The 25,546-nt window shown below is 35.8% G+C and overlaps 1 protein-coding gene across 1 annotated transcript in view; it reads right to left on the reverse strand.

Annotated features, from left to right (window-relative positions):
* The window catches only part of crim1 (cysteine rich transmembrane BMP regulator 1 (chordin-like)), a 907,432-nt gene that overhangs the window by 572,056 nt on the left and 309,830 nt on the right, over positions 1 to 25,546 (reverse strand). Inside the window, exon 3 of the mRNA XM_051925587.1 lies at positions 782 to 1,024. Coding sequence (XP_051781547.1) covers positions 782 to 1,024 — 243 coding nt within the window. The remainder of the gene's footprint in view (positions 1 to 781; positions 1,025 to 25,546) is intronic.

Consider the following 25,546-nt stretch of genomic DNA (forward strand, 5'->3'; position numbering starts at 1 on the left):
ATCCAAAGCTAAAGTGCTATTAATGATTTAACTTTAAAGATTATTTTTCTGCAAAATATTTTTTTTTACCTTTTGAAAATCATGAATATGGCTAAGATAGCACCATGCAAAAATATTTCAGGTTATTTTTAAGATAAGAAAACCTACATTTTACACATAAGAAAAAGACAACTACAACTACTGGGTTAAGCAACATACTTTGTGGACAGTCATTTGATATACTGTAAAATAATAACATGTTTAAGGTAACTTTCAGACTTACAACTACTTCTCTAATAAATTAACTAAAAGACAACAGCCAACATTAAGTGAACACTTGAGTATTACAGATCAGGTAAAGTGGGAAATATAAAAAAACTGAAGATGAGCACATATTACACACTAATGAGTGAATTCAAGCACTTCTAGTTGATTGTAGGTGCACATCTTGCCTCAAAAGTGCATTGGTTACTTCCTAGCTAAAGTATTACCATACCATAATACATTCAGGCAGCACTAGATAAAACTGCACTCCTTTACCAAACACTAATTCTCATAAACACATATATAGATTGCTCCTACACTTGCAGAATTATAGATCCAAACCAAGAAAAAAGACTTCAGTCTCTATATAGGCTTGTGATTTATGAGCTCACATCAGGAGTCCTATTTTCATTTAGAAGAAGTAAGAGCATTACATCAAGCTCACAGAAACTAGAAATACTCAACAACCTAATCAAAATCAGTTACATTCTTGTAAACAAGACATTATTTTAGTAAAAGAAAACAAAAGTATTCTCACCTGGCTTGCATTCATATCGATCACAGCACTCCCCAGGCTTTCCAGAAGCTTTTGACACAACTATATTGAGATAGCCTGGCTGACAGACCTTTCGCAGACATCCAGCAGGGTTGCAGACACAACGGCTAGGAAGAGGACAACACTCTCCAGGTGGTGCATAGCCTTCAATGAGAATGGAATCTTCAGGACAACGTGGGGAGAACTGAACTTCACAACGAGCCTTTGAGCAATCTGGCTTCTCATCTGAAAAATTACATGTGGAGAAAAAAAAATCAGTGCTATAAATATCTTAAAGGAAACAAGAGATGTACAAACTACTTAGCCTAGAGTAAATACATGCAATAATATATGCAGTTACACTGGCCTTTGATGTAACAAGCTGTGTACAGTTTAAATGACATGCTCTTCTATTTCAGTTTAATTTGCTTTACATTATGCCCGTTTCACTTTATTATGCTAAATACTATCAACTTAGGGTACTAAAGTTTAATGTTTACTTTATGAAAGGCAATGGATTTAGGAGTTTATGTTGATGCGACATTCTTATTCCCATTATGTAAAGCACTTTGAGCTACTTTTTGTATGAAAATGTGCTATATAAATAAATGTTGTTGTTGTTGTTGTTGTTATTATCTAGGCAGTCTGTGGTGCACTTAGTGAGACCATATTTAGGGTGCTGTTTGAAGGTCTGGTTACCATACCATGAAAAATAAAAAAGACTGGAAGTCAAATGCAACCCCCACTAACTGACATGTTCTACTTGACAGGCTAAGGGATTTAAGCCCTTTAAGTCTGGAGAAGTAATTGTTGCATGAGGGCCTGTCCTGGGTCTTTTAACAGTAAAACTAATCCAGCAGAATTCTCCCTGTAAAAGAACACACCATTACCAAAGGGCACAGATGAAAATTAAGGGAAAGTGCATTTAGGATGAAAGCCTGGAAGTACTTCTTAACATACTGTATATGATGGTATGGATCTGGAAGAAAATATTGAGCTGCATTGGTAATCTTGACAAACTTAAAAAAGCATCAAGATGGCAAATCTAATCAAACAGCTAAATAAAAGAGCTTAATGGATTGATTAGCATTCTCCCAATTATCAGACTTCTTATGTTATATGGCCCTGGGTAACCATGGTTGTGTAAAAGAGTGAACTGCATTACATCCTGTCCTGATGGAGAAGGACTCATCTTGCAACCGTGCAATAAATTAAGCAGTTTTATGAAATTAATAGATAAATATATTACCATTCAAAATATCTTGTCTTTCCTGCTATAATTTGGATTGCTGGATTCAATATGTACTAAGATCAATCGAAATCAAATGAATAAGCGTTAAATTATAATTAAACTTAATAAATTACGTTAATAAAAATAGAGGCTTCAGTTTATATAAAAGGGAAATCAAATGCAAATTCATTTAGCAGGAAATTAGCAAAACACTGAATAAATAATGAATAAAGATGAAAATCCAGAAAGATTTTTATTTTCCAAAAGTGAACCATAGGAACTGTCACGCTGATATTTTGAAAATAGTACAGACCATGGTCAGCGACTGTGACCATGAGCTAGATTAAGGGGGTCTGGAAATAGAATGAGTACTGGCTGTAATCTTCATGTCTACTTTCAGAAGTTTTAATATACAATAAACCAATACACTTTACTTAATTATATTAAAATTTTACAATTCTATAGCTGTGGATGTATGATCTATCCATTTATTTTCATATAAGTATGAGTGTATTCATGTTATTATATTTTATTTTTACACTGGACAGAATCAAAATACCCCATGCAAAAAAAAAAAAACAAAAAACATTGGTGTACTTTATAAATTTAAGTGTGCTGAACTGATGTCTGAAATTGGAATTTCTCTACCAAAAACCATTTCCTCAAGATATCAGATTCATTGAAAAATGCCATTTTGGGAAAAAAATATGTTAAAGGTTTTTTTGTTTAAATAAATTATAAAACATTTTTTCTCTTCTCACTCTTTCAAAATAGCCAGACATTTTTATGTAGAAGGTTAGAATGATGCATTTTTATTGTCCAAAACAGAAAAAGTTACTGTTTAAATGGTTTACACAATTATGGTCAGGTTTATCAATCCATTGTCTTGAACAGGTAACAGGTAAGCAAACGATAAAAGAATGCACACTCTTCATTTATTGAAGAAAGAAAAAATTGTCTTTGGAATACAAAGCTGGAAAACTACGGAAAATCTGAGTGGTCTCTGGGGAGAGGTTCCACCAGGACATTGCTAAAAATTGTCAAACTTTATAGTTATATGCTGGCAGAAATCTGTTGGTTTTTCCACCGTGAAACATCTTCACAGTAGAAAAAAAATACCAATTGACTAACTTTCATAACTAATAAATTATATATGTGTAATGATTATATGTGTAATTTATAATTTTTGAAGCATAAATATTACGGTTTCTATGGAATAGTATTTTCTTTTCATTTTAAATCTTCATCTGTCAAAAACTGCATATGATACTGCATCATCAAATCTATAAAGAACACAAAAACCTTTTTTTTTGCAAACCAGTGTTATTTATATTGTTTACAGTATATATATATATATATATATATATATATATATATATATATATATATATATATATATATATATATAAAACATAAAATACACACTACTGTATATACATATCAATCAATCCTCCATTATCTAATTTGTTTAATACAACTCGATTTATTGTCAATATATTTTCTACAGTAAAATGAGAAGTATTTGTTGCTAGATCTACAGTTGCAAAAACAGCAATACATTATATGCTGGGGTCTGCAACGTTAAGTTCATCATGCCTCTCCACTCCCTTCCTAATAAAATATACAGTTTGTCATAACCAGTGGCAAGTAACTGATTTTCTCACCCAGCGGTTGAGAAAAACAGCACCCGTACTACAGTTGGGACTCTGATCATCGAGGTCTAAGGACAGACTGATAGAACACCGGGAGGGAGGGAGGGAGGGAGGGAAAGAAAGAAAGAAAGAAAGAAAGAAAGAAAGAAAGAAAGAAAGAAAGAAAGAAAGAAAGAAAGAAAGAAAGAAAGAAAGAAAGAAAGAAAGAAAGAAAGAAAGAAAGAAAGAAAGAAAGAAAGTCCTCTAATTTATCACTGGCCACTAACTGACCATTAACAACTGGTTTATTTTTCCTCCTCTTAAATACTGTCCAATAAATTGGGAGTCCTTGTTGCAGCTCCAAATCTGTCTACTTGTCTTGGCCAAATCCTTATCATTTACTATAAATAGTCTGTGTTATAAAAACAAATATTAAATATTAAAAAATATCTTTGCATCAAAAAGTTTCACTTTCATAACCCTATAGCTTTCAACTTTATATAAAATACATAATTATACTTCACCCTCAGGAGATTGTAAAGTTTTAGATCTTTCTTTTTTCTTCAAAATGAAAGTGAAATAAATCAGCTTCTTTTTAAAAATGCTGTCAAGTGTTTAATCTTAGCAACTGATGAATATTACACTGCAGAAAAAAGGAACAATATTTCAATAAAATTTGCTGACGACAAAGGGCTCTGTTACATGGAGGCCTACCTCTTTTCTCAAAAGAAGTAATTAAATAAACATTCAACCACTAATTTATTTGTAGGAAACAAAAATGGTCTTGTTCATCGGCTTTCTCTTTTGGTCAGTTAAACGTGTTATTTACTATTATAGTTTCTTCTGTCTGTCTGTCTAATGGCAATACTGTATTAACCACAACATGAAATATACACGATGAATACAGACATGGGTCAATAAAATAACACTCTGCAAATAAAGCCATTACTTGAGAAAGCTATTCAGTTACAGAAGGCTCAGGCCTAAGGTGAGATGTTTTTTAGCTGCATTTCTTTTCCATTGCCACTGGAACTAAACATGCACAGAGCTGTGGCATGACCTACACCTCAAAAGTAGTCACCAAATGACAGTCACAAAAAATGCTGAAGCTGAAACCTTGTAACATATTCCACCATCAATACTTAAAATTTCCACAACTACAACTTTTAAATTTAAAATTGCATGAAAACATGAGGACGACAGTATGACCTCCCAGTTCCTTAGTTCTTTTACTGATTGTGTACGGAAGTACCTTTCATTATATCTCCATAGGATAGTGAGAGTATGAGGAGTCGGGCACTGAGGAAGAACCCAACATCACCTGAAAGAAAGATTATACAAGTTGTGCTCTATGTGGTGCAACATAATTGGAAACTGCAGCATTAAGTCTTTAGGAGAATATTGCCAATGCTAAGGAAGGGTGGTTTCAATGAGTTTTTGGCTCATAATCCTTTAGACTTCCTAGAGCTGTACTCTTGGAGTTGTGTGCTGAACTAGAGCCTGCATTATAGATACCATCACCCAGAAATCACGCAATCCCTGCTTTGTTATAGGTTTTAACAACCATAGGGTATTTGGCATGAACTAGTTGGCCGGTGAGGTGTCATGTCATCTGTATGGGATGATGTAATTAAGATGCTACCCAGATACAACCAATTTCTCTTACAGTCAGAGTAAGAAGGCCAAGAACAATTTGCAGTGATTTCTGCATTTAACTGCACACATGTTGCAATAAAGGCACCATCACCTTTTATTTAATTAATATACAACTGAAATATGATGCCCAAATGTTGTTGTGAGGTGGCCTGTCTAAACCTACAATTCCTTTATTTTATCAAATATTAGTGTAGCAAACAGATTCACGGACATTCTGTTTGTGATGAGTGGCTTCTTGGTAACACTACCATTTACAGTTAGGTCCATAAATATTTGGACAGAGACAACTTTTTTCTAATTTTGGTTCTGTACATTACCACAATGAATTTTAAATGAAACAACTCAGATGCAGTTGAAGTGCAGACTTTCAGCTTTAATTCAGTGGGGTGAACAAAACGATTGCATAAAAATGTGAGGCAACTAAAGCATTTTTTAACACAATCCCTTCTTTTCAGGGGCTCAAAAGTAATTGGACAATTGACTCAAAGGCTATTTCATGGGCAGGTGTGGGCAAGTCCGTTGTTATGTCATTATCAATTAAACAGATAAAAGGCCTGGAGTTGATTTGAGGTGTGGTGCTTGCATGTGGAAGATTTTACCGTGAACAGACAACATGCAGTCAAAGGAGCTCTCCATGCAGGTGAAAGAAGCCATCCTTAAGCTTCGAAAATAGAAAAAACCCATCCGAGAAATTGCTACAATATTATGAGTGGCAAAATCTATAGTTTGGTACATCCTGAGAAAGAAAGCAAGCACTGGTGAACTCAGCAATGCAAAAAGACCTGGACGTCCACGGAAGACAACAGTGGTGGATGATCGCAGAATCATTTCCATGGTGAAGAGAAACCCCTTCACAACAGCCAACCAAGTGAACAACACTCTCCAAGAGGTAGGCGTATCGATATCCAAGTCTACCATAAAGAGAAGACTGCATGAAAGTAAATACAGAGGGTGCACTGCAAGGTGCAAACCACTCATAAGCCTCAAGAATAGAAAGGCTAGATTGGACTTTGCTAAAGAACATCTAAAAAAGCCAGCAAAGTTCTGGAAAAAAATTCTTTGGACAGATGAAACCAAGATCAACCTCTACCAAAATGATGGCAAGAAAAAAGTATGGCGAAGGCGTGGAACAGCTCATTATCCAAAGCATACCACATCATCTGTAAAACACGGTGGAGGCAGTGTGATGGCTTGGACGTGCATGGCTGCCAGTGGCACTGGGACACTAGTGTTTATTGATGATGTGACACAGGACAGAAGCAGCTGAATGAATTCTGAGGTGTTCAGAGACATACTGTCTGCTCAAATCCAGCTAAGTGCAGTCAAATTGATTGGGCGGCGTTTCATGATACAGATGGACAATGACCCAAAACATACAGCCAAAGCAACCCAGGGGTTTATTAAAGAAAAGAAGTGGAAAATTCTTGAATGGCCAAGTCAGTCACCTGATCTTAACCCAATTGAGCATGCATTTCACTTGTTGAAGACTAAACTTCAGACAGAAAGGCCCACAAACAAACAGCAACTGAAAGCCGCTGCAGTAAAGGCCTGGCAGAGCATTAAAAAGGAGGAAACCCAGCATCTGGTGATGTCCATGAGTTCAAGACTTCAGGCTGTCATAGCCAGCAAAGGGTTTGGAACCAAGTATTAGAAATGAACATTTTATTTCCAGTTATTTAATTTGTCCAATTACTTTTGAGCCTCTGAAATGAAGGGATTGTGTTAAAAAAATGCTTTAGTTGCCTCACATTTTTATGCAATCGTTTTGTTCACCCCACTGAATTAAAGCTGAAAGTCTGCACTTCAACTGCATCTGAGTTGTTTCATTTAAAATTCATTGTGGTAATGTACAGAACCAAAATTAGAAAAAAGTTGTCTCTGTCCAAATATTTATGGACCTAACTGTATGTCATACAACACAAAGTACATCTTTTTTTTAGACAAACTAGATCAACTACACACTAAGGCAATTAACCTAAAGTGTATACAATAGGCGTTATTGCCAATGTTAAAAACAGCTGTATTTAGTTGAAAAGATGTATGTTATCTATGATATAATTAGTTCAAAATGTGATTGACACATCATTGAAATGCGCAGTGAAATGAGGATTTTCTGTTCACTTCATTGTCCTGCCACCTGGAGGCAGTAAAATGCAAACACCAAAATGTCTGCATAGGACTTACAGATCATCAAAATTCACTGTTAAGTTAAGCCAACTTTGACGGCAAGTTTGTATTTTATAAATCTAAACGTAAGAAAACGTAAACGTAAGAAATGGCTTACGTACATTTCCAAGCATTAGCACATTTTTTATATGAGGCCCCAGGAGCAGGTCCTGCTGCATAGTCATGTTCCATTGAGAAGGGGCCTCCTGTGTTGTTTCACATCCAAGAGAAGCATTTGCCTTTTTAAAAGCCAATTCCCATGTCAGAACAACACCAAAGTTGTTCCTGCTAAAAAGGCGCAACATCAATTTTAAGTGTAAATTCTTCATGTACTTATTAGATTTAAAGTGCTGCCATGGCATATAAATAATCTGGTAGGTATTGCCTCTCTATGTTTCATCAGTAGGAAAGCTGTTGAAACTCAGGAAAGGATGTTTTGGTTTAGAATTTGAAGATTGAGGGACAACAGTAAAGCTCTTCTTTCATAATTTTGGCCTTGTTTTGGATAATCAGAAGAGAGTTTATCCCTCGACAATATCTCCCGAAAGAAAAAAAAAAGTAAAGTGTCAAAAGGGTTAATTGGTGGTGGTGAATAAATTACTTGTTCACTGTTGCAATCAAATTTGAATAAAGTGGAAGTTTTCTTTAAGCTCCATGAACTGCAAAAATCACCCCAAACAAGAGAGCAGTGATGATGTGTGAATGCTCACAATTGTCAAATGACGCTGGCCATCATTATGTGTACAGCTTTCTATGAATGCTACTTCCTGTCAACCCCAGGCAAATTGTTAGGTTTTCTATGGACACTGCATAATTTTTTTTTTTCTATTGAGAAAAACAAATGGATGTTAATATGAATTAAAAGTGTATAAGTTTGGGAGGGAACATCCTACATGATTAATATGTGGACATGCTTCAGAAATAAAAAATATACTTAATAACTGGTTAAAGGAAACTTAAAAATATATCTAACACATTGATTTCATGAGCAGAACTATAATGTGGTACATTCACGATTATAACATAAAATGGGTACAACTGCTAATGGGTACATGTTCTCTAAATTGTTTTTTCAACAAAATTCAAAAATGTCACCCTTCACCAACCTGTGTAGATAGATAGATAGATAGATAGATAGATAGATAGATAGATAGATAGATAGATAGATAGATAGATAGATAGATAGATAGATAGATAGATAGATAGATAGATAGATAGATAGATAGATAGTAACGTTACTTGCAGCTATTAAATTTTTGTTTCCACTTTCTACCATTACTTGGGTATTTTTGGCAGCTCAAATTGACACTAACTTAATATCGGCTGATGAAATCTACAACTGTTAGAGTATCCGAGATATTTAAATAATCTTAAGGTACCTGTGACCTTAAGTGTGAAGCTGATGTGATGTATGGTGTATTATGGGATCACTTGGAAAAGTAAAAGGCATGAGATAGATTTTATTGAACTGAAGTAAAATACAAGAAAATATAACGGAATGAACAGCAGTCTTTACAACAGCCGAAAAAGAAGTAATACTTTAGTATAAAAAAAGGTACAAATCTGCATTTAGACAAAATGGAAAGTATTTGTTGTTAAGAAAGTAAGAGAGGCTGCTTGGCAATCTACCAAACCAATTAAATACCCGAGTACATTACAGTTCTGAATCTGTGCATTACATAATTGAATGTTATTGGTATTTTTTGAATTAAAAGGTTTCTTTTGAATTGCCCACTTTGAAAATTTACTAGTGCATGAATACAACACTGTAAGCATTAGTGACATTATGTATTCACTAGAAACATGAGTGGTGTGAAGCACACTTGGCAGCAAGTGGCAATTGCAACAAGATGTGCTAAATTGCACATTTAGCAACCAAAAAGAAAGTTGCAACTTCTGCCACTGGTGGGATGCTCCCAATATCATACTTCACACCTGTTGAGCAGTTCAAACCAAATCATAATGACTGATGGCAGAAAACTTCTAGTCACATCCATAAATGCCATTTTAAAAGAACTTGAAATCGCTTGGGATTTATGCATTCAGTATATAATGGATCCAGTGATGCTGTTAACCACCCACATTTATTTCATTGTATCAGTGACATTTGGGAACCGTGAAGAATGTTATTTAGTGTCACTGACAAAACTTTGGTTAAAGGTAAATGCATTTTATATAGTTTTATTTTCTAACAACTTCAAAAAATGGCTTATTGCAGACATCCCACCCTATAAAAACTCATTTCAGGGAGGTACAACACCTCCCACCCTTCAAAAAAAAAAGCCAGGTTGACTATGAAAGAATATTTCTTTAATCACATACTTCAACTATTAAACATACTGTACATCATACATATTTGGTTGACAGACTCAATAGCTAATAGCTATACATTAATGCAAATCGCTTTTCTAGCCTATGCTTTTAGAGAACAGCCAAGCAAAATGACACCTTTTATTGGCTAACTAGAAAGATTACAATATGCAAGCTTTCGAGGCAACTCAGGACCCTTCTTCAGGCAAGATGTAATTACATCTTGCCTGAAGAAGGGGCCTGAGTTGCCTCGAAAGCTTGCATATTGTAATCTTTCTAGTTAGCCAATAAAAGGTGTCATTTTGCTTGGCTTTTCTCTACATTCATAATGGCTAACACGGTACAACACTCTAGTACTATAGCCTATGCTTTGGAATACTTGTCTTGCACGGTGAGGTAGCTTGCTTTGCAGATTTAGGCAGTTTGCCAGAAATCTCAACTTCATAACAATCTTTGTCAATGAGTGTGTTAACATTGAAAGACATCAGATTCACAAGTGCTTGGTGAGATAGCTGACTCCCGAATTCTGTCTTAATGTGACGCCCTTACTACATCACAATTAGAATTTGGCAGCACCAAAAGCAGCTTCATCAACTGGCAGAGCTCTTTGAATCTCACAGATTTTACTTTGGTCAGCTTTCTACTGAACTGATCAACTAGCAAACATCTGTAGTTTGGGACCAGTCCTTAAAGGTTAGTTTAGACATAATCCAGGACTTCTAAGTGGAGCTGTTCTCAGGTATCAGCCTTGATCACATTTGGAAATTTCTCTGTCAAAGTCCAAATCTGCCCTGGATTCACCTCATCTTGGCTCTCTGCATTGGCCACTGACAGATATTTCAAGAGCTGGTCACTGATTGGGAACTTCTCCAATAGTTTTGAAAAGCTCCTAACAGTACAATGCTCTGGCATCTTTAAAGAACTGTTTAGATTTGTAAGAGGGCATCTCTTGTGCTTCCTCACTTAGCAGCTGTCTCCTTGTCAGGTACCCAATAAATAGTTTTTGATCTAGGCAGGGGATTTCAGGGTAGCTCACATCTATCTCCTGAACGTTTTCTCTCAGTATCTTTGGCTCAATAAATCTACTTGTTATATCCCACAGGAGTTCTTCTACCCAACATGAAGAGGACAGGTGCCCTGTTTTGGAAAATCAAATTGAACTTGTCAAAACATTGTATAACATTATGGAGAAAGCATGTGCACAATTTAATTTATGGCTGTTTCAGCCTCTTCAGAATATGTGATGACTTCTGATTTTCATTGATTGACTCAAAATATGAACTAAAGGATGGCCATTGGTGGAGAAGATGGTCCATACCATTTCCTAAAGAAAGGCAGTGTGTAGGACAGTGCTTTTGTGCTCTCGGCTGGGCAATATTGCATAACTCTTGAAACTATTTTAGGTCTTCTCTTCATGTGGAACTTTTCTCAAAGTAGTAGTAGATGTCAATGAGCAGTTCTTCAGGTGACACTGAGAGCTCTTTGGCAGAAGTTTTGCCACAAATGTTGACCAGGTGACTTGGATAGCCAACACTGTAAATATGAGGGGCCTGCACTTTTACTCTTGATAATACAGAGTTGTTTTTGCTAATCATCACATTGTAACTAACACTGCTAAATCCAACATAGTTGGACCATTCAAGGTCATTGTCATGCATGGATGATGCAATGAAGTTGAATATGTTTTCACCTTTGGCATCATTGCACACTGGCATGTCTGCAAATCCAACAGTTATCTTATCTTGTGCTTTATTAAAGTACCTGTCTATAATGACACCTTCCTTCTCAAAAATAATACCTGTATCATTGCTTTCATCAACCAAAATACTGTATGACCTTTTTTCTGTACAGAAGAACTTATGCAGATCCTCTGAACATTCAGGTTCCAGTGCCATGTTCACAATAGCTGCTCTTTTGGTTGATGAGAAGGCATAGTTTTTTGTGACTTCTGAATCTGGAAACATTTTCCTGAATAGCTAGCCTGTGTGTTTACACAATGGCAAGTTAAGCTCAACAATGACAGATATAAAGTACACCACAGCTCTAGTGACCTTCTCTGTCAAACTTTGGTTTTCTGATTAAAAGAACTGTGAAATACTTGAGCTGCCTTCCATGTGCTTAGCCTACCTAATTGTGGTCCCTAAAAGAAATAAAAGCATAAGGTATAACCTTTAGTTTGTTTAATAATTCTGTCTAATCTGTAAATCAAGTTGGGTTAGGTTGATATGTAGAAAATATGACATTAATATATGTACTTATATTATTTAACTTACAGGGTCATTTTTATTCTGTTACAACTTTAAGCGAGTCTACAAGGAGATTGGCCTCATGATGTAGCTCCTTGGATGCTAATCAGCTAGTTTACATGATGTGAGTTATGATAATGAACAAATGATACCTGTTAAACTCACCTCAATGAGTCTTTTACCATCATTTGTGTCAGAGGTCTGTGTGGTACTAATTTTTGATCTCACTGCCAACAAAGTTTCACCCATTTCCATGCACTTTCTCCCACTCTGGCAAAAGTTCCATCCCACTTCCAACTACATTTGCATTTTCCCCTCTTAAACCACAGAATCGACAAGAGGAAAAAAAGCAATACCCCAAATAGTTATCACAATGCACCTGCTTTTGCAAGCAGCTATGTACTCTGCAATGCAGGTAAAAACTTACTACAAAAAATACTCCCATGCCACAGACATGTATATGATGATCTTTCAGTTCTTTTCCAACTGCATGCACTTTTACAGTCAAACAATGTTGATTAGAATATTGATGATTGTGCCATGTTGCAAAAATAGGTACTGTGGAATTTCTGTAGGAATGGAAATCTGTACTCCGTTGTATGTGAGAGTCCACTTCAATAAAATTTTCAAGGAAAGGAGCACAACATAGATGATCTTGTAAGATCGTGATGTATCGTTTTTTTTCTTAAACATTACATTACTAAGAATTTTTCAGTGCTACATATTGTGAGGAACTCACTGACTTAGATTTGTTACTTTCAATAATTACCAGTTTTGGCTTCATGGAATACACCCTTATAATTTATTAGTTGCATTACCTATCGAAGTATCCTTCCTGCCAACAAAGTGGGCACTTTTTATATTGCTAAATCAATTATAATGAACCAGTCACATTACCTGCTTCTCAGGCTCTGTCATTTCAAGGCGCTTTGCTCGCCTCCTGTCTGCATTTGTACCTCTATCTTTGAAGGCAACTCTCCTCATGCCTACTATGCCTTTATTTCTAATCGTCTGTCTCATTTACCAATACTGTATTTCCTCTTTTGACCATGTCACTAAAGCCAAACTGACCAATAAAATTGCTCTGACACACACACAGATCTTAGCGTTTTATTATACAGTGGATTATATATATATATATATATATATATATATATATATATATATATATACTGTATATATACAGATATATGAACACATCAGATGAATTTAAAATAATGTTGTAACTGAGAATGCAATATAATTAAATATGCTAAAAACTCAGATCTATTCTTCAAGGTATTGAATGGAAGTTTAATGAACACTTAAGCCATAATGCTATGCTAAGCTTTATCTTTGGGCTGGCACAGAGCAAGCTAAGCTACACTAAGTTACCTCAATAACTGAGCACAGCTTACCCAAATTTTATTTGGTGGAACTGAAAGTGGCAGCAATGTACCTGGAATATTGAATTGCATGAGACTTGCTCGCTTAGCTCCTCTGGTAAAGTCCTGTAGAAGATGGGCGATTTCAACACATGTAAACAGCAAATGGTGTGAAGGCATTCCCTGACCAATCGGAGCAAAACACTGCCAAAAAATATGCTAATTTAACATAGGATAGTATATTAATATAGAGAACCTGGGTAATCCAATTATTTGTTACAGGAGGTAGTAGAGGGATAACATGAAACATACACAACAAAACAGTCACCCAGTCAACCTGGTACGTGTCTGGAACAGCCAGCCTGTTTTGCACTCTGATTCCTGAATCATTTTTCACCTGTCTTCTCCAATTTGAATGCTCTGACCACCCTTCTTCCATTTTTAGAGCACCTTTGAATTCAATGTTCAGTGACGATTTGCATGATGTGGGCTTTGTATATCTGTTTTAAATGATTGCTTCCATACTATTTTGCAGGTATTCTTGATGCAAGATTATTCTATAAAATGCCAGGGGACTACTGGGACATGAAACACAATGACACAGTCACTGATTACTAAGCATCACTGAGCGTTAATGAAAACTTTAAAGGAGAGGCTCACAGAACTATGCTACCTTGGAAATGTATAGAAGCCTGCCAGAAACTCTCAGGAGAACACAGTGTCATTTAGTGTGATGTGCTTTTCGATAGGGTGCGCGGACTCACCAGAGGATCAAAAACTCTACATGCTCATCCATTCTTGTTGAGTGAACGTTCCTTAATAATAAGATGCTGCCATCTTTGGAGATTTTTAAATATTTTGCCCCAGAGAGGTTCTTGTAAGGTCCTCAGGATCCAATAATGGGCTGACATAATGTATCATTAATTCCAATCAGGACAACTTATGACCATATTTCTCTGACCTGAAATGAACATGAATTGTACCTCTTTGAAACATTATATGGCCAAGTGACTATTTATTCACATGTCAAGCTCAGTTAGGTAATACTCTGAAACCCACAATAAATAAAGACAAATTTACTGTATGTAAGCTTTTAACAGAAGCCCAAACTGGTGCATTTTGAAATTGGATTTACGTGCATTAATGTTTTAGTATTTGAGGGTGTGTGTGCACTTTTGTATTCCAACAGGCTAACTGTGAGCTGCAAACGCAAGACATCTCTTGTCAAGATGACACAAAAAGAATACTGTATGTCACTGAAGACCTGTGTCACATTAGCTTTGACAGCAAAGACTTGTCTTTTAGACTAATATAGGAATACATGGGCTTTCATCATGATTTGAAAGTAGTGGATGTTAGGTCAATGTCCTATTTGAAGACCAGCCAAAAAGTAAGACCAGCTTAAACTATACGAAACTCAAAGTGGTTCACTGACATGCACTCTTAAATCCGTAAAAAGTTTTGAAGTGTATCTTTATAAAATACAGGAAAATGAAAAAAAAAAGAAAGATTTGTTATCTGATAACTTGCATTGTTTACAGCATAAAATGTCTTGTATAAGTATGTTCGAATTATGCAACACATTTGATATTACAGTGGTCAGCCCTCCTGCCCTATAGCCCCTGAGTCTTTCTTTCAGAGTCTAGCCTAGTCGTTGTCTGTTTCACATGCATTAAAGATTGATTGCTGACTTTATGTTGGCCCTGATTAGGAGTACATTAGTGTACTTTGCATGCTTTGTTTAGGGTTAGTTCTTTCTTTTCACACAGTGTGGGTGGGGCACCCTTCAGCCGCCAACAAACCTACTTTGGGTAAATCAGGTGGAGGAGTTACAGAATATTAAGGTATGAAGTGGAATTACAATTGGAAATGTAATTTCTTCCTGTAGGTGTTGTATTTTCTCTGTGCCTAGCATAAATATTGATAAGTGGTGAATGCAAGACATTCTAATTTTTAGACAAGCAAAGTGGCTACTTTATTGGCTACACCTCAACACTATACTAGTGTGAAGGACCTCCTTGTTTCCTTCAAAACATACTAAATTCTTCATGGTATGGATTACACCATAAGCTTGAAGTATTTCCTTATGGATTTTTGTACTATCTGACTCAATAGCATCACAAAATTCCTGCAGAGTTTTTGAACACATATTCATGAACCTCCTATGCCATATGACAGAACAAATATTTTATTTGATTAATATGTTGAGACTGTGCAGACCACTGGAGTAAACTGAAAGTCCTATCATGCTCGTGGAACCAGTTTGAGATGATGAGTAAATTGTGACATGATACATTATCCTGTTAGAATTGTACATTTGTAAAAGGTGTACTATGACCAAAAAGAGATGCACAAGGTCAACAACAATGTTTAGATATGCTGTGCCATTCATATGATACACATAATACAGAATATGTCAGGAACCCTTCTCTGCTCCATTACATTACTATCTCCAGACTGCACCATAAAAGGGGTAATAAAATGTTCCATGGATTTATGGATCGATGGATTTATGGTGTTAAAGCCAAACTGTGAGCCTACCATATTTAAGCTGCAGGAGAAATCAAGATTTATTAAACCACGTGATATTTTTCCAATCTTCATTAAATCAGTTATGCTTATTACATAACTGGTGTAGCCTCCTGCTCTTAGCCCATAGGAATGGAACCCTGTATGATCTTTTGCTTCTGTAATCCATCTACTTTAAGGTCTGACATGTTATGCATTCAGAGATGCACTTGTGCACAACAAACTAAATTGTAAATAACTGTTACCTCTAATCTCACTTTATAACAAGGATTTGTGCCATCCCAACTGCCACTCCACTGGATGTGTCTTTTTTATTGCACCAGCCAATCTATGTTAACACTAGAGATTGTAGTGTGTGGAAAATATCAGTATACTGTATATGCTTTTCTGAGATTCTGAATTTGGCACTAATAATCAGACCACAAAGTCACTGAGACCACTCGTCTCTTCCACAGTCGAACAACAACTAAAAGTTGTGACCATGCCTGCATGCTAACTTGTATTATATTACAACTATATAATGTTTGGAGAAGCAGGATATATGTAAAGAGGTTGATCTGATAAAGTGGCAACTGAGTGTGCACTATACTGGATAAGAAGAAAGGGTATTCCATTCTTTTGTGTGCTATTAAAGTTCATTTTAAAATTAGATTTACCTTAGAAAGTTAAACACATCTTATAGAGGCAATTTGCTGTTATGCTTATTGAAAGTGAAGCAAGTTTTACTTCTTACAGAGTAGCTTGCACACAAATAGCAGTAGAGTGTTGTACCGTGTTAGCCATAGATTGATATGGGAGAAAGTAGGGTGAAATTACACCTTTTATTGGCTAACTAAATAGATTACAAATGCAAGCTTTTGAGGCAGCTAAGGCCTCTTCATCAGGCAAGGGGCCTTAGCTGCCTCGAAAGCTTGCATTTGTAATCTATTTAGTTAACCAATAAATGGTGTCATTTCACCCTACTTTCTCCTGTACACAAACAGCACAGCAGAAAAAAACAGAATATTGAACATTATTGCTAAATAAAGTCATAAAGTGAAACATAAAGCCTAATCTCAGATTTGAAGAAATGCTCCAATTTATACTAAGTCTCTAGACATGTATCATCTCATATAATTTTATGAGGGAGACAAAGAAATATATAATTTAAAAAATTGTTAATTAGTTTTTTCTAACTGGTTTCAGAATACTGCCAAAAAAAGTTCATTTTTTAAAACTAAATAAATACAAATATAATAAATACAAGTAAACTATAGATCTAATTATTATGAAGGCTGTTGTGAGACAGTCCAAAAAGCCTCAGTGACAACCATCTTTTTTAGGCCAAACTGGGTCATGGTGAGCCAGTATGTGATGGAATGCAGCTCCGTTATGTACACACAAATCCATACCCACATTTATACTGGGCCTATGTCATGCTCCAGTTAATCTAATGTCTGAATTCTAAGAACATACACCAAAACCAGAGAACCTTGAAAAAACTTGTTCACACATAATAATACACAAACTACATGCAAATACTGAGCTGGTCAGGACTCAAAGGTAAAGCAGCTATGCTGGTTACTATACCACTATGCCATGCCTTGGTGAGATTTGCAAGATTTATGAATAGCAGAGTTTTTACTACCAGTAAAATCAATGGCCAATCCACCTGGTAATTTCTATCACATCTCTAGTTATTCATAGTTTCCGATTTTGGAGGATGGAGGATAAATCTTTATGGCATCCAGCCTTGATGCAAATTGAATTAATTTGTAAAACCACTGTGAATTTTCAAAAGGGGTACACTATATCCAAGTTGTCTGTGGTGTTTGTTTATTTACTTTCTCATGGTAGTCCTGTTCTTAATCTGGTCTTCCTTACGTTCATGGCTACCAAAATGACCCTCATCTTACTGTACTCAAAATATACAACTTGGAATCAGTGTGAAAACTAGGGAACAATCCTGTAATTAGGCACTGCAGCACACTTTTTACAGGTTAAACTTACCATTGTTTTGATACGTAAACCTGACACTGACTTTACAACAACATGACCCCACTCCTCAACAACAAGGCAAATGCATTCCCACAATTCTCACCCCCTTTCAATATTTTAACTTAAAATGTAAAGCAGGCAGCAGTATTTTGATATTCTATTACGAAAAAGTTAGAAAATATGATTACATTAAAAAAATGTATGTATGCCTTTCTGCGGTGGGTTGGCACCCTGCCCAGGATTGTTTCCTGCCTTGTGCCCTGTGTTGGCTGGGATTGGCTCCAGCAGGCCCCCGTGACCCTGTGTTCGGATTCAGCGGGTTGGAAAATGGATGGATGGATGGATGTATGCCTTTTTGGGCATCTATTGCAGTTCAATTAAAATTTGTATGAATTCCTTAATAAAATTATATATTGCACGTTATATTTTTCACTGCCATCTCTCTAAACGGGACTGTCAATGCCCTCCTCTATTAAAACATTTTTAGGAGAAACACCGATTAGTAAACTAAATATGACAAGTACATTTTTTTGTTATTATGTATATTTGAGTATTATTGACAAGCTTATGATTGCACAGATTTTTATTAATCCAAAATTTCAATCCATATTTGAATCAAGTATTAATTCATATCCTGATTACTGCATTACAGCAGCTGGATAATAAATGAGAAATTGTGAAGGCTTCTGTAACTGTAATTATTACATGTGTAGATTGTGTTAGGTTGCCAATTATCCTCCTCTTCTAGTAATGTCTGACATGAATAAATAACAGCATTTGCCTTTATTTTTGTTAACGTATACAGCATAATAACAAATTGCAAAGAAAATTCAGAATGACATTTGCTGTAATTGGTATAAAGTGGCTTTGAGAAAATATCTTTCTGTAAGTTACTTTGGGTATTCTTGTACATGTTTTACACAGGGGGAAAACTTTTTTTTATCCTTCCCAATGCTGTAAAATAAGTTTCACAAGTCAAGCTGCAGTTGTCAAATTTCAACATGCTGTTAAAGTTAGTATTTTTAATTAGTTATGCAAAGAAATTCAATTTCAATGTGAATTTGACATTTTACTTGTAGTGCTGGTTAACAGGAAAGATAAACTTATTTTTTAGTTTCTGTACTTTTTAAAAACAATTCCCTTACACTTACATACCATTTGTACTTGTACCCAAACCTTCTTCTTAGTTTCTGTTCATAAGAAGAATCCCATTAACATTTTACTGCCGTAGCCAGACTTGAGTTTCACTCTGTAAAATGCTGTTTAGAGTTTGCATTGTATATCACAGAAATATAAACTAAGTTCAGTTTTTTGGTCTAATTTGTTTATAAAATTGAATGATGCACATCTACAGTTGCAATATCTATAAAATGTATCCAATAGTTATTAGTATTTACTTTTTTCTTACATTGTATGCCAGGAAAATAATACTGCTGACAACGTACTTTGTAAATCTGTCTGAATCGCTGTTAGATTCATAGTAGTAGCATCCCTGTCAGTTTCCTGCTTGAGTGGCTGCCCACCCTGATATTGATGTGTGGCGCACAGCCCATTTCAGTGGATGCTCAGCGCAGTTGTTTCCTGATTTGTGTCTACCACTTTACACCTGATGTGCTTCAAAAGCTACATGGTCTTTATGGCTGTCTTGTCACATCACCATGTGAGCTGAGGCTTGATCTTCAATATCTAAGTAAGCAACTCCAGTGAGACGAATGCCTTTGCACTTAAGCCTAGTTAAATCACTTTGATTACACACAGAGACCATGACCTTAATCCTCAACAGATTTCAATTTTGGTTGCGAAACAGTGGTATAGCTATGCATCTTAGGTTATGTTCCGTAAACATTAACCCAGTTAAAACATTAGCAAGATAGCTTTATTTGTTTAAAGAGTATATTTATACTTATATTTTGAAATTAATATTTTTAACACATACCATGCTTCCTTTATTGATTTTACATTTTAAATTATTACATGGCTTAAATAAAACCCAAAATAGCAATCAAATAAAAAAAGCAGTAAAATGCAATTTACCATTAAATATGTACATGTAAATGTATTTGTGCCTTTTAAGTCACAACTTAAAGTACAGCAAGAAAATTAAAACAGGTTAAAATTTTAAATTCTCAAAAATATCAATAAGTAACATTTAGACAGACACATTCCAGAAAACTGTAGTTACATAAAGAAAAGAATTTATTACCTAAGAAGTGGGTCAATCATCTTCTGACAGAACATTACCCTAAATCCATCTGATACTCCATTGCATCAAGTACAGCAATTTGTACATACATTTTTTGGCATTCAGGTCACATTAACCAGAAAGAGGCAAACAGACAGCTGAGCAGCTTCTACTGTATATAAGTACAGTCAAATAAAATAAAAATGTTGTGTATGTTTTTTTTTTTTTGTTAACAATGAGCCTAAAAGCCTATCCCAGAAACAACAGACACATAACCCATAGATCATACTCCACAGATTGCAGAAGGCAATCCCAAAAGTACAATTCAAGATTGAATGGAAGATGAAATTAAAATGGGTAGATTAATTTTATCTTTAGTTATTACTTTACACCCTGCTAGTCTGACAGTGTATAATATTTTCTGAGGTGCAGGACTATAAAAACCCAATAGTGGCACATGCCGACAGCCTTTATAAGTTTATATGTTTTTCATTCTTTCAGTGACTCATTGAAAAACAGTAAAACAAGAGTGTTGTTTTTTTAATTTGTAGGGATCTTTGGTTAATTAAGAGTGTCTGCTAAATACATTTGGTTAATTAACTGTTCTAAAATAAGCATTCATACTGACTCATTCAGATGACAGACTGAAAGTAGTACACACATCAACATATGGAAAAATTAAGAAAACACATACATGACCTAAAAACTGCTGAAAATGATCAATAAAACAAAACCTCCCATGCCTTCCATGGACAGACTAACAACAGACTATCATCCTGATGAAGCAAATAATAGCTTAAATAATGTAAGTATATGAAATTTACTTTCACTGTATATAAATATTTCTTCATATGATATCAACTTATTGTGAATGTTTTCACTTCAAATGCATCAGATGTCCAAATAGGCTGTCTTTTTTTTAGCTAAGTAAAACTAAGAAGCAGTACAAAATTTGTTAAAACAACTTAATATGACTTAATTTATCAGAAAATTGATTTATTGCCTAAAGATAGAATAGCTAGAAAAAAACTTTCTAAAATTGTATTGTGCATCTTAAATATATTGTATAATATAATGTCTGTCCTTTAACATCTACATTTGTCTTACCTTAAAAAAATGATATGCAAGGCTATTTGAAACTTATATAAAAGGCTATTGCATTGTACTTTTAGTCATCCACTGGTCACACAGTGGTTTGAAGTACTATCTTACAGCAGGTCAGAGCAGTGTCCTTGTATAGTTTTCTGTGTTCTGCATTTTATTTTTTCCCACTGGGTGCTCTGGACTCCTACCACATCCCCAACACATGTAGGTAGGTAGAATGGCAACTCTAAATTAGCTCTGTGTGAGTGAGAATACAGTATCTGTAAAAGTGTAACCTCTGTAGTGCAAAAGCATACCATTGACGCTGCTCGATTTGTTCTGCCTCGCTAAAACTTGTACTGGAATGGGCATGCTTGAATAATGAGTAAACGAATGATATTTGGATATACTGTATGTGTATTTTGGAAATACAGACATTAGATATGCTGCTAATAGCACAGTATATCAATAGAATTTTACATAATTTCAAAAGTAAGCAAATTAACAACAATACAAGCAACTGGTTTGAAAATAGTCAGTAAAAGGCATGGTGGGAATTATAAACAGCCAACTGGTCAAAAGTCTTCTCTTTTAAAATTGAATTGGTGCTTTTGCCAATTAATATAACCTTATTAAAGTAAAAAAAAACAAGTCAATACTTATTTGGTGTTAGACTTTTGTGCACATTTTCCCATCTTCAGTGCTCTCTGTTTCCAATCTTGCACTTATACTAGTATAGCTAATAGCGTTCAACCAGATAATATGATGTATAAGGGTAGATGATAAAGTAGAACTGGCCATTGCCTCTTCAGATGGTCATCACTTTCTTTTCTGGCAATGAATCACTTTTTAACAAATACTTTACAGTTTTTCTATCTTGTTTCTGTGTCTATTTCTACACTTGGCAATTGAAAAAGAGGAAATTATTTCACAAGGTGAGTATAACAAAACCAAATAGGTCAACAGAATCAAAGCCACTGAAAAAATTTTAAGGCTAGCATTAGAAGGTGCACCTAGCTGCACAACGGTTTACAAAAAACTAAAAAGCATAAATACACATTCTGGGCTTTTCAGGTGAATTCATCATTTAGTAGAATAACTGGACATCAGCAAGGGCAATACCAATAGCTGTTAGAGGAAATCTTAAATATTTATTACCTTAAAATGTAACCCATTCAGTATCATATGTGCAACTAAACAGCTCTGTGATTAAAACCCCATTCTTTGATCTGGAAATTCAATAGGCAATATACTGTGTATAAAAATAATACTGTGGTCCAAGGTATAGTTTCTTATTGTGAAACCACCAACAGTTTACAAGAATCTATACTAATAAAAGGCAAAGCCCTCACTGACTGACTGACTGACTGACTGACTGACTCATCACTAATTCTCCAACTTCCCGTGTAGGTAGAAGGCTGAAATTTGGCAGGCTCATTCCTTACAGCTTACTTACAAAAGTTAGGCAGGTTTCATTTCGAAATTCTACGCATAATGGTCATAACTGGAACTTGTTTGACTGACTCACTCATCACTAATTCTCCAACTTCCCGTGTAGGTAGAAGGCTGAAATTTGGCAGGCTCATTCCTTACAGCTTACTTACAAAAGTTAGGCAGGTTTCATTTCGAAATTCTACGCGTAATGGTCATAACTGGAACTTGTTTGACTGACTCACTCATCACTAATTCTCCAACTTCCCGTGTAGGTAGAAGGCTGAAATTTGGCAGGCTCATTCCTTACAGCTTACTTACAAAAGTAAGGCAGGTTTCATTTCGAAATTCTACGCGTAATGGTCATAACTGGAACCTGTTTTTTGTCCATATACTCTAATGGAGGAGGCGGAGTCACGTATTGCGTCATCACGTATTACGCCTCCTACGTAATCACGTGAACTGAAAACGAGGAAGAGATTTACAGCACAAGTCAAACGCGGGAACGAAGGTAAATGACGTTAATTGTTGACTGTCTTTTAATACTGTGTAATTGTTGAGTGTCTTTTAATACTGTGTAAGCATACATATTAACATGTGCAATTAAACGTGTGCATTTACGGGGTGATTTCTCAGGCTTAAAAGCTCGCCTTTTATTAAAAAGGTAAATGCAAACTCTTTTCATTCTGAAGGGCACAAACCACGTTAGATTTCAGCCGTTAAACGCGCAAAAATGTCAGTACAGATAAATAAGCGCAACATATTATCAGTTGTATGCTTACAATACATATAGAAATGTGTTAATTGTTAACTAATATTATGGGATGGTGTTTTTCGACTCATGCCTTGATTTAAACGATTGCATGTCTTGGTGGGTTTGCGTAGCTTATTGTCAATATCTTTACACCTCTTTTTAAGACTTAATTTAAAAAGGTTTTCTTTTCTTCTTAATTAAAATTTAAAAGCAATACTTCACCGCTGCGAAGCCCCTCTAGCGCTGACATCCGAGGTTCGATTACCGTAAGCGAGTGCAGTGAGTCTGTACGCCTGATGAGCCAAGAATAAGGGGGAAAGACGTGTCGCGTACTCTTTGCATTATTTGACAGTAAACTATTTTCATCCATTCTATGATCTGCTTCTCACAACTGAAGGCACCGTGGCTGATGTTACCTGACTTGCTGGCCAACCATGAGCGTTACCTGGTAGGTAACCACCCACTCACTTCACTCCCTTACGGGAATCAAACCTCAGACGTCAGCACTAGAGGTGAAGCCCCTAAAATTGCGCCAAGGCGTGTGGTTCGTTTATTTGACAGCATGTAGATCAGGGTAATTACATTCACGGCATTCGTAGTCTGATTCACAATCTGATTGTATGGGTGGTTACCTACCAGGTAACGCTTATGGTTAGCCAGCAAGTCAGCTCGAAGTGATCACTCGAGTGAAGGCAGCTTCACAAAAAAACAAATCCTTAACAAACTGTTATTGGTATACTAGCAAAATACCCGCGCTTCGCAGCGGAGAGGTAGTGTGTTAAAGAGGTTATGAAAAAGTAAAGGAAACATTTTTAAAATAACGTAACATGATTGTCAATGTAATTGTGTTGTCATTGTTATGAGTGTTGCTATATATTATTACACACATATATTATATATACACACATATATTATATATATATATATTTATATACACACATATATTATATATATATATACAGTGGTGTGAAAAACTATTTGCCCCCTTCCTGATTTCTTATTCTTTTGCATGTTTGTCACACAAAATGTTTCTGATCATCAAACACATTTAACCATTAGTCAAATATAACACAAATAAACACAAAATGCAGTTTTTAAATGATGGTTTTTATTATTTAGGGAGAAAAAAAATCCAAACCTACATGGCCCTGTGTGAAAAAGTAATTGCCCCCTTGTTAAAAAATAACTTAACTGTGGTGTATCACACCTGAGTTCAATTTCCGTAGCCACCCCCAGGCCTGATTACTGCCACACCTGTTTCAATCAAGAAATCACTTAAATAGGAGCTGCCTGACACAGAGAAGTAGACCAAAAGCACCTCAAAAGCTAGACATCATGCCAAGATCCAAAGAAATTCAGGAACAAATGAGAACAGAAGTAATTGAGATCTATCAGTCTGGTAAAGGTTATAAAGCCATTTCTAAAGCTTTGGGACTCCAGCGAACCACAGTGAGAGCCATTATCCACAAATGGCAAAATCATGGAACAGTGGTGAACCTTCCCAGGAGTGGCCGGCCGACCAAAATTACCCCAAGAGCGCAGAGACGACTCATCCGAGAGGTCACAAAAGACCCCAGGACAACGTCTAAAGAACTGCAGGCCTCACTTGCCTCAATTAAGGTCAGTGTTCACGACTCCACCATAAGAAAGAGACTGGGCAAAAACGGCCTGCATGGCAGATTTCCAAGACGCAAACCACTGTTAAGCAAAAAGAACATTAGGGCTCGTCTCAATTTTGCTAAGAAACATCTCAATGATTGCCAAGACTTTTGGGAAAATACCTTGTGGACTGATGAGACAAACGTTGAACTTTTTGGAAGGCAAATGTCCCGTTACATCTGGCGTAAAAGGAACACAGCATTTCAGAAAAAGAACATCATACCAACAGTAAAATATGGTGGTGGTAGTGTGATGGTCTGGGGTTGTTTTGCTGCTTCAGGACCTGGAAGGCTTGCTGTGATAGATGGAACCATGAATTCTACTGTCTACCAAAAAATCCTGAAGGAGAATGTCCGACCATCTGTTCGTCAACTCAAGCTGAAACGATCTTGGGTGCTGCAACAGGACAATGACCCAAAACACACCAGCAAATCCACCTCTGAATGGCTGAAGAAAAACAAAATGAAGACTTTGGAGTGGCCTAGTCAAAGTCCTGACCTGAATCCAATTGAGATGCTATGGCATGACCTTAAAAAGGCGGTTCATGCT

This window comes from Erpetoichthys calabaricus, chromosome 3, assembly GCF_900747795.2.
Source record: "Erpetoichthys calabaricus chromosome 3, fErpCal1.3, whole genome shotgun sequence".
NCBI classification, from domain to species: domain Eukaryota; kingdom Metazoa; phylum Chordata; class Cladistia; order Polypteriformes; family Polypteridae; genus Erpetoichthys; species Erpetoichthys calabaricus.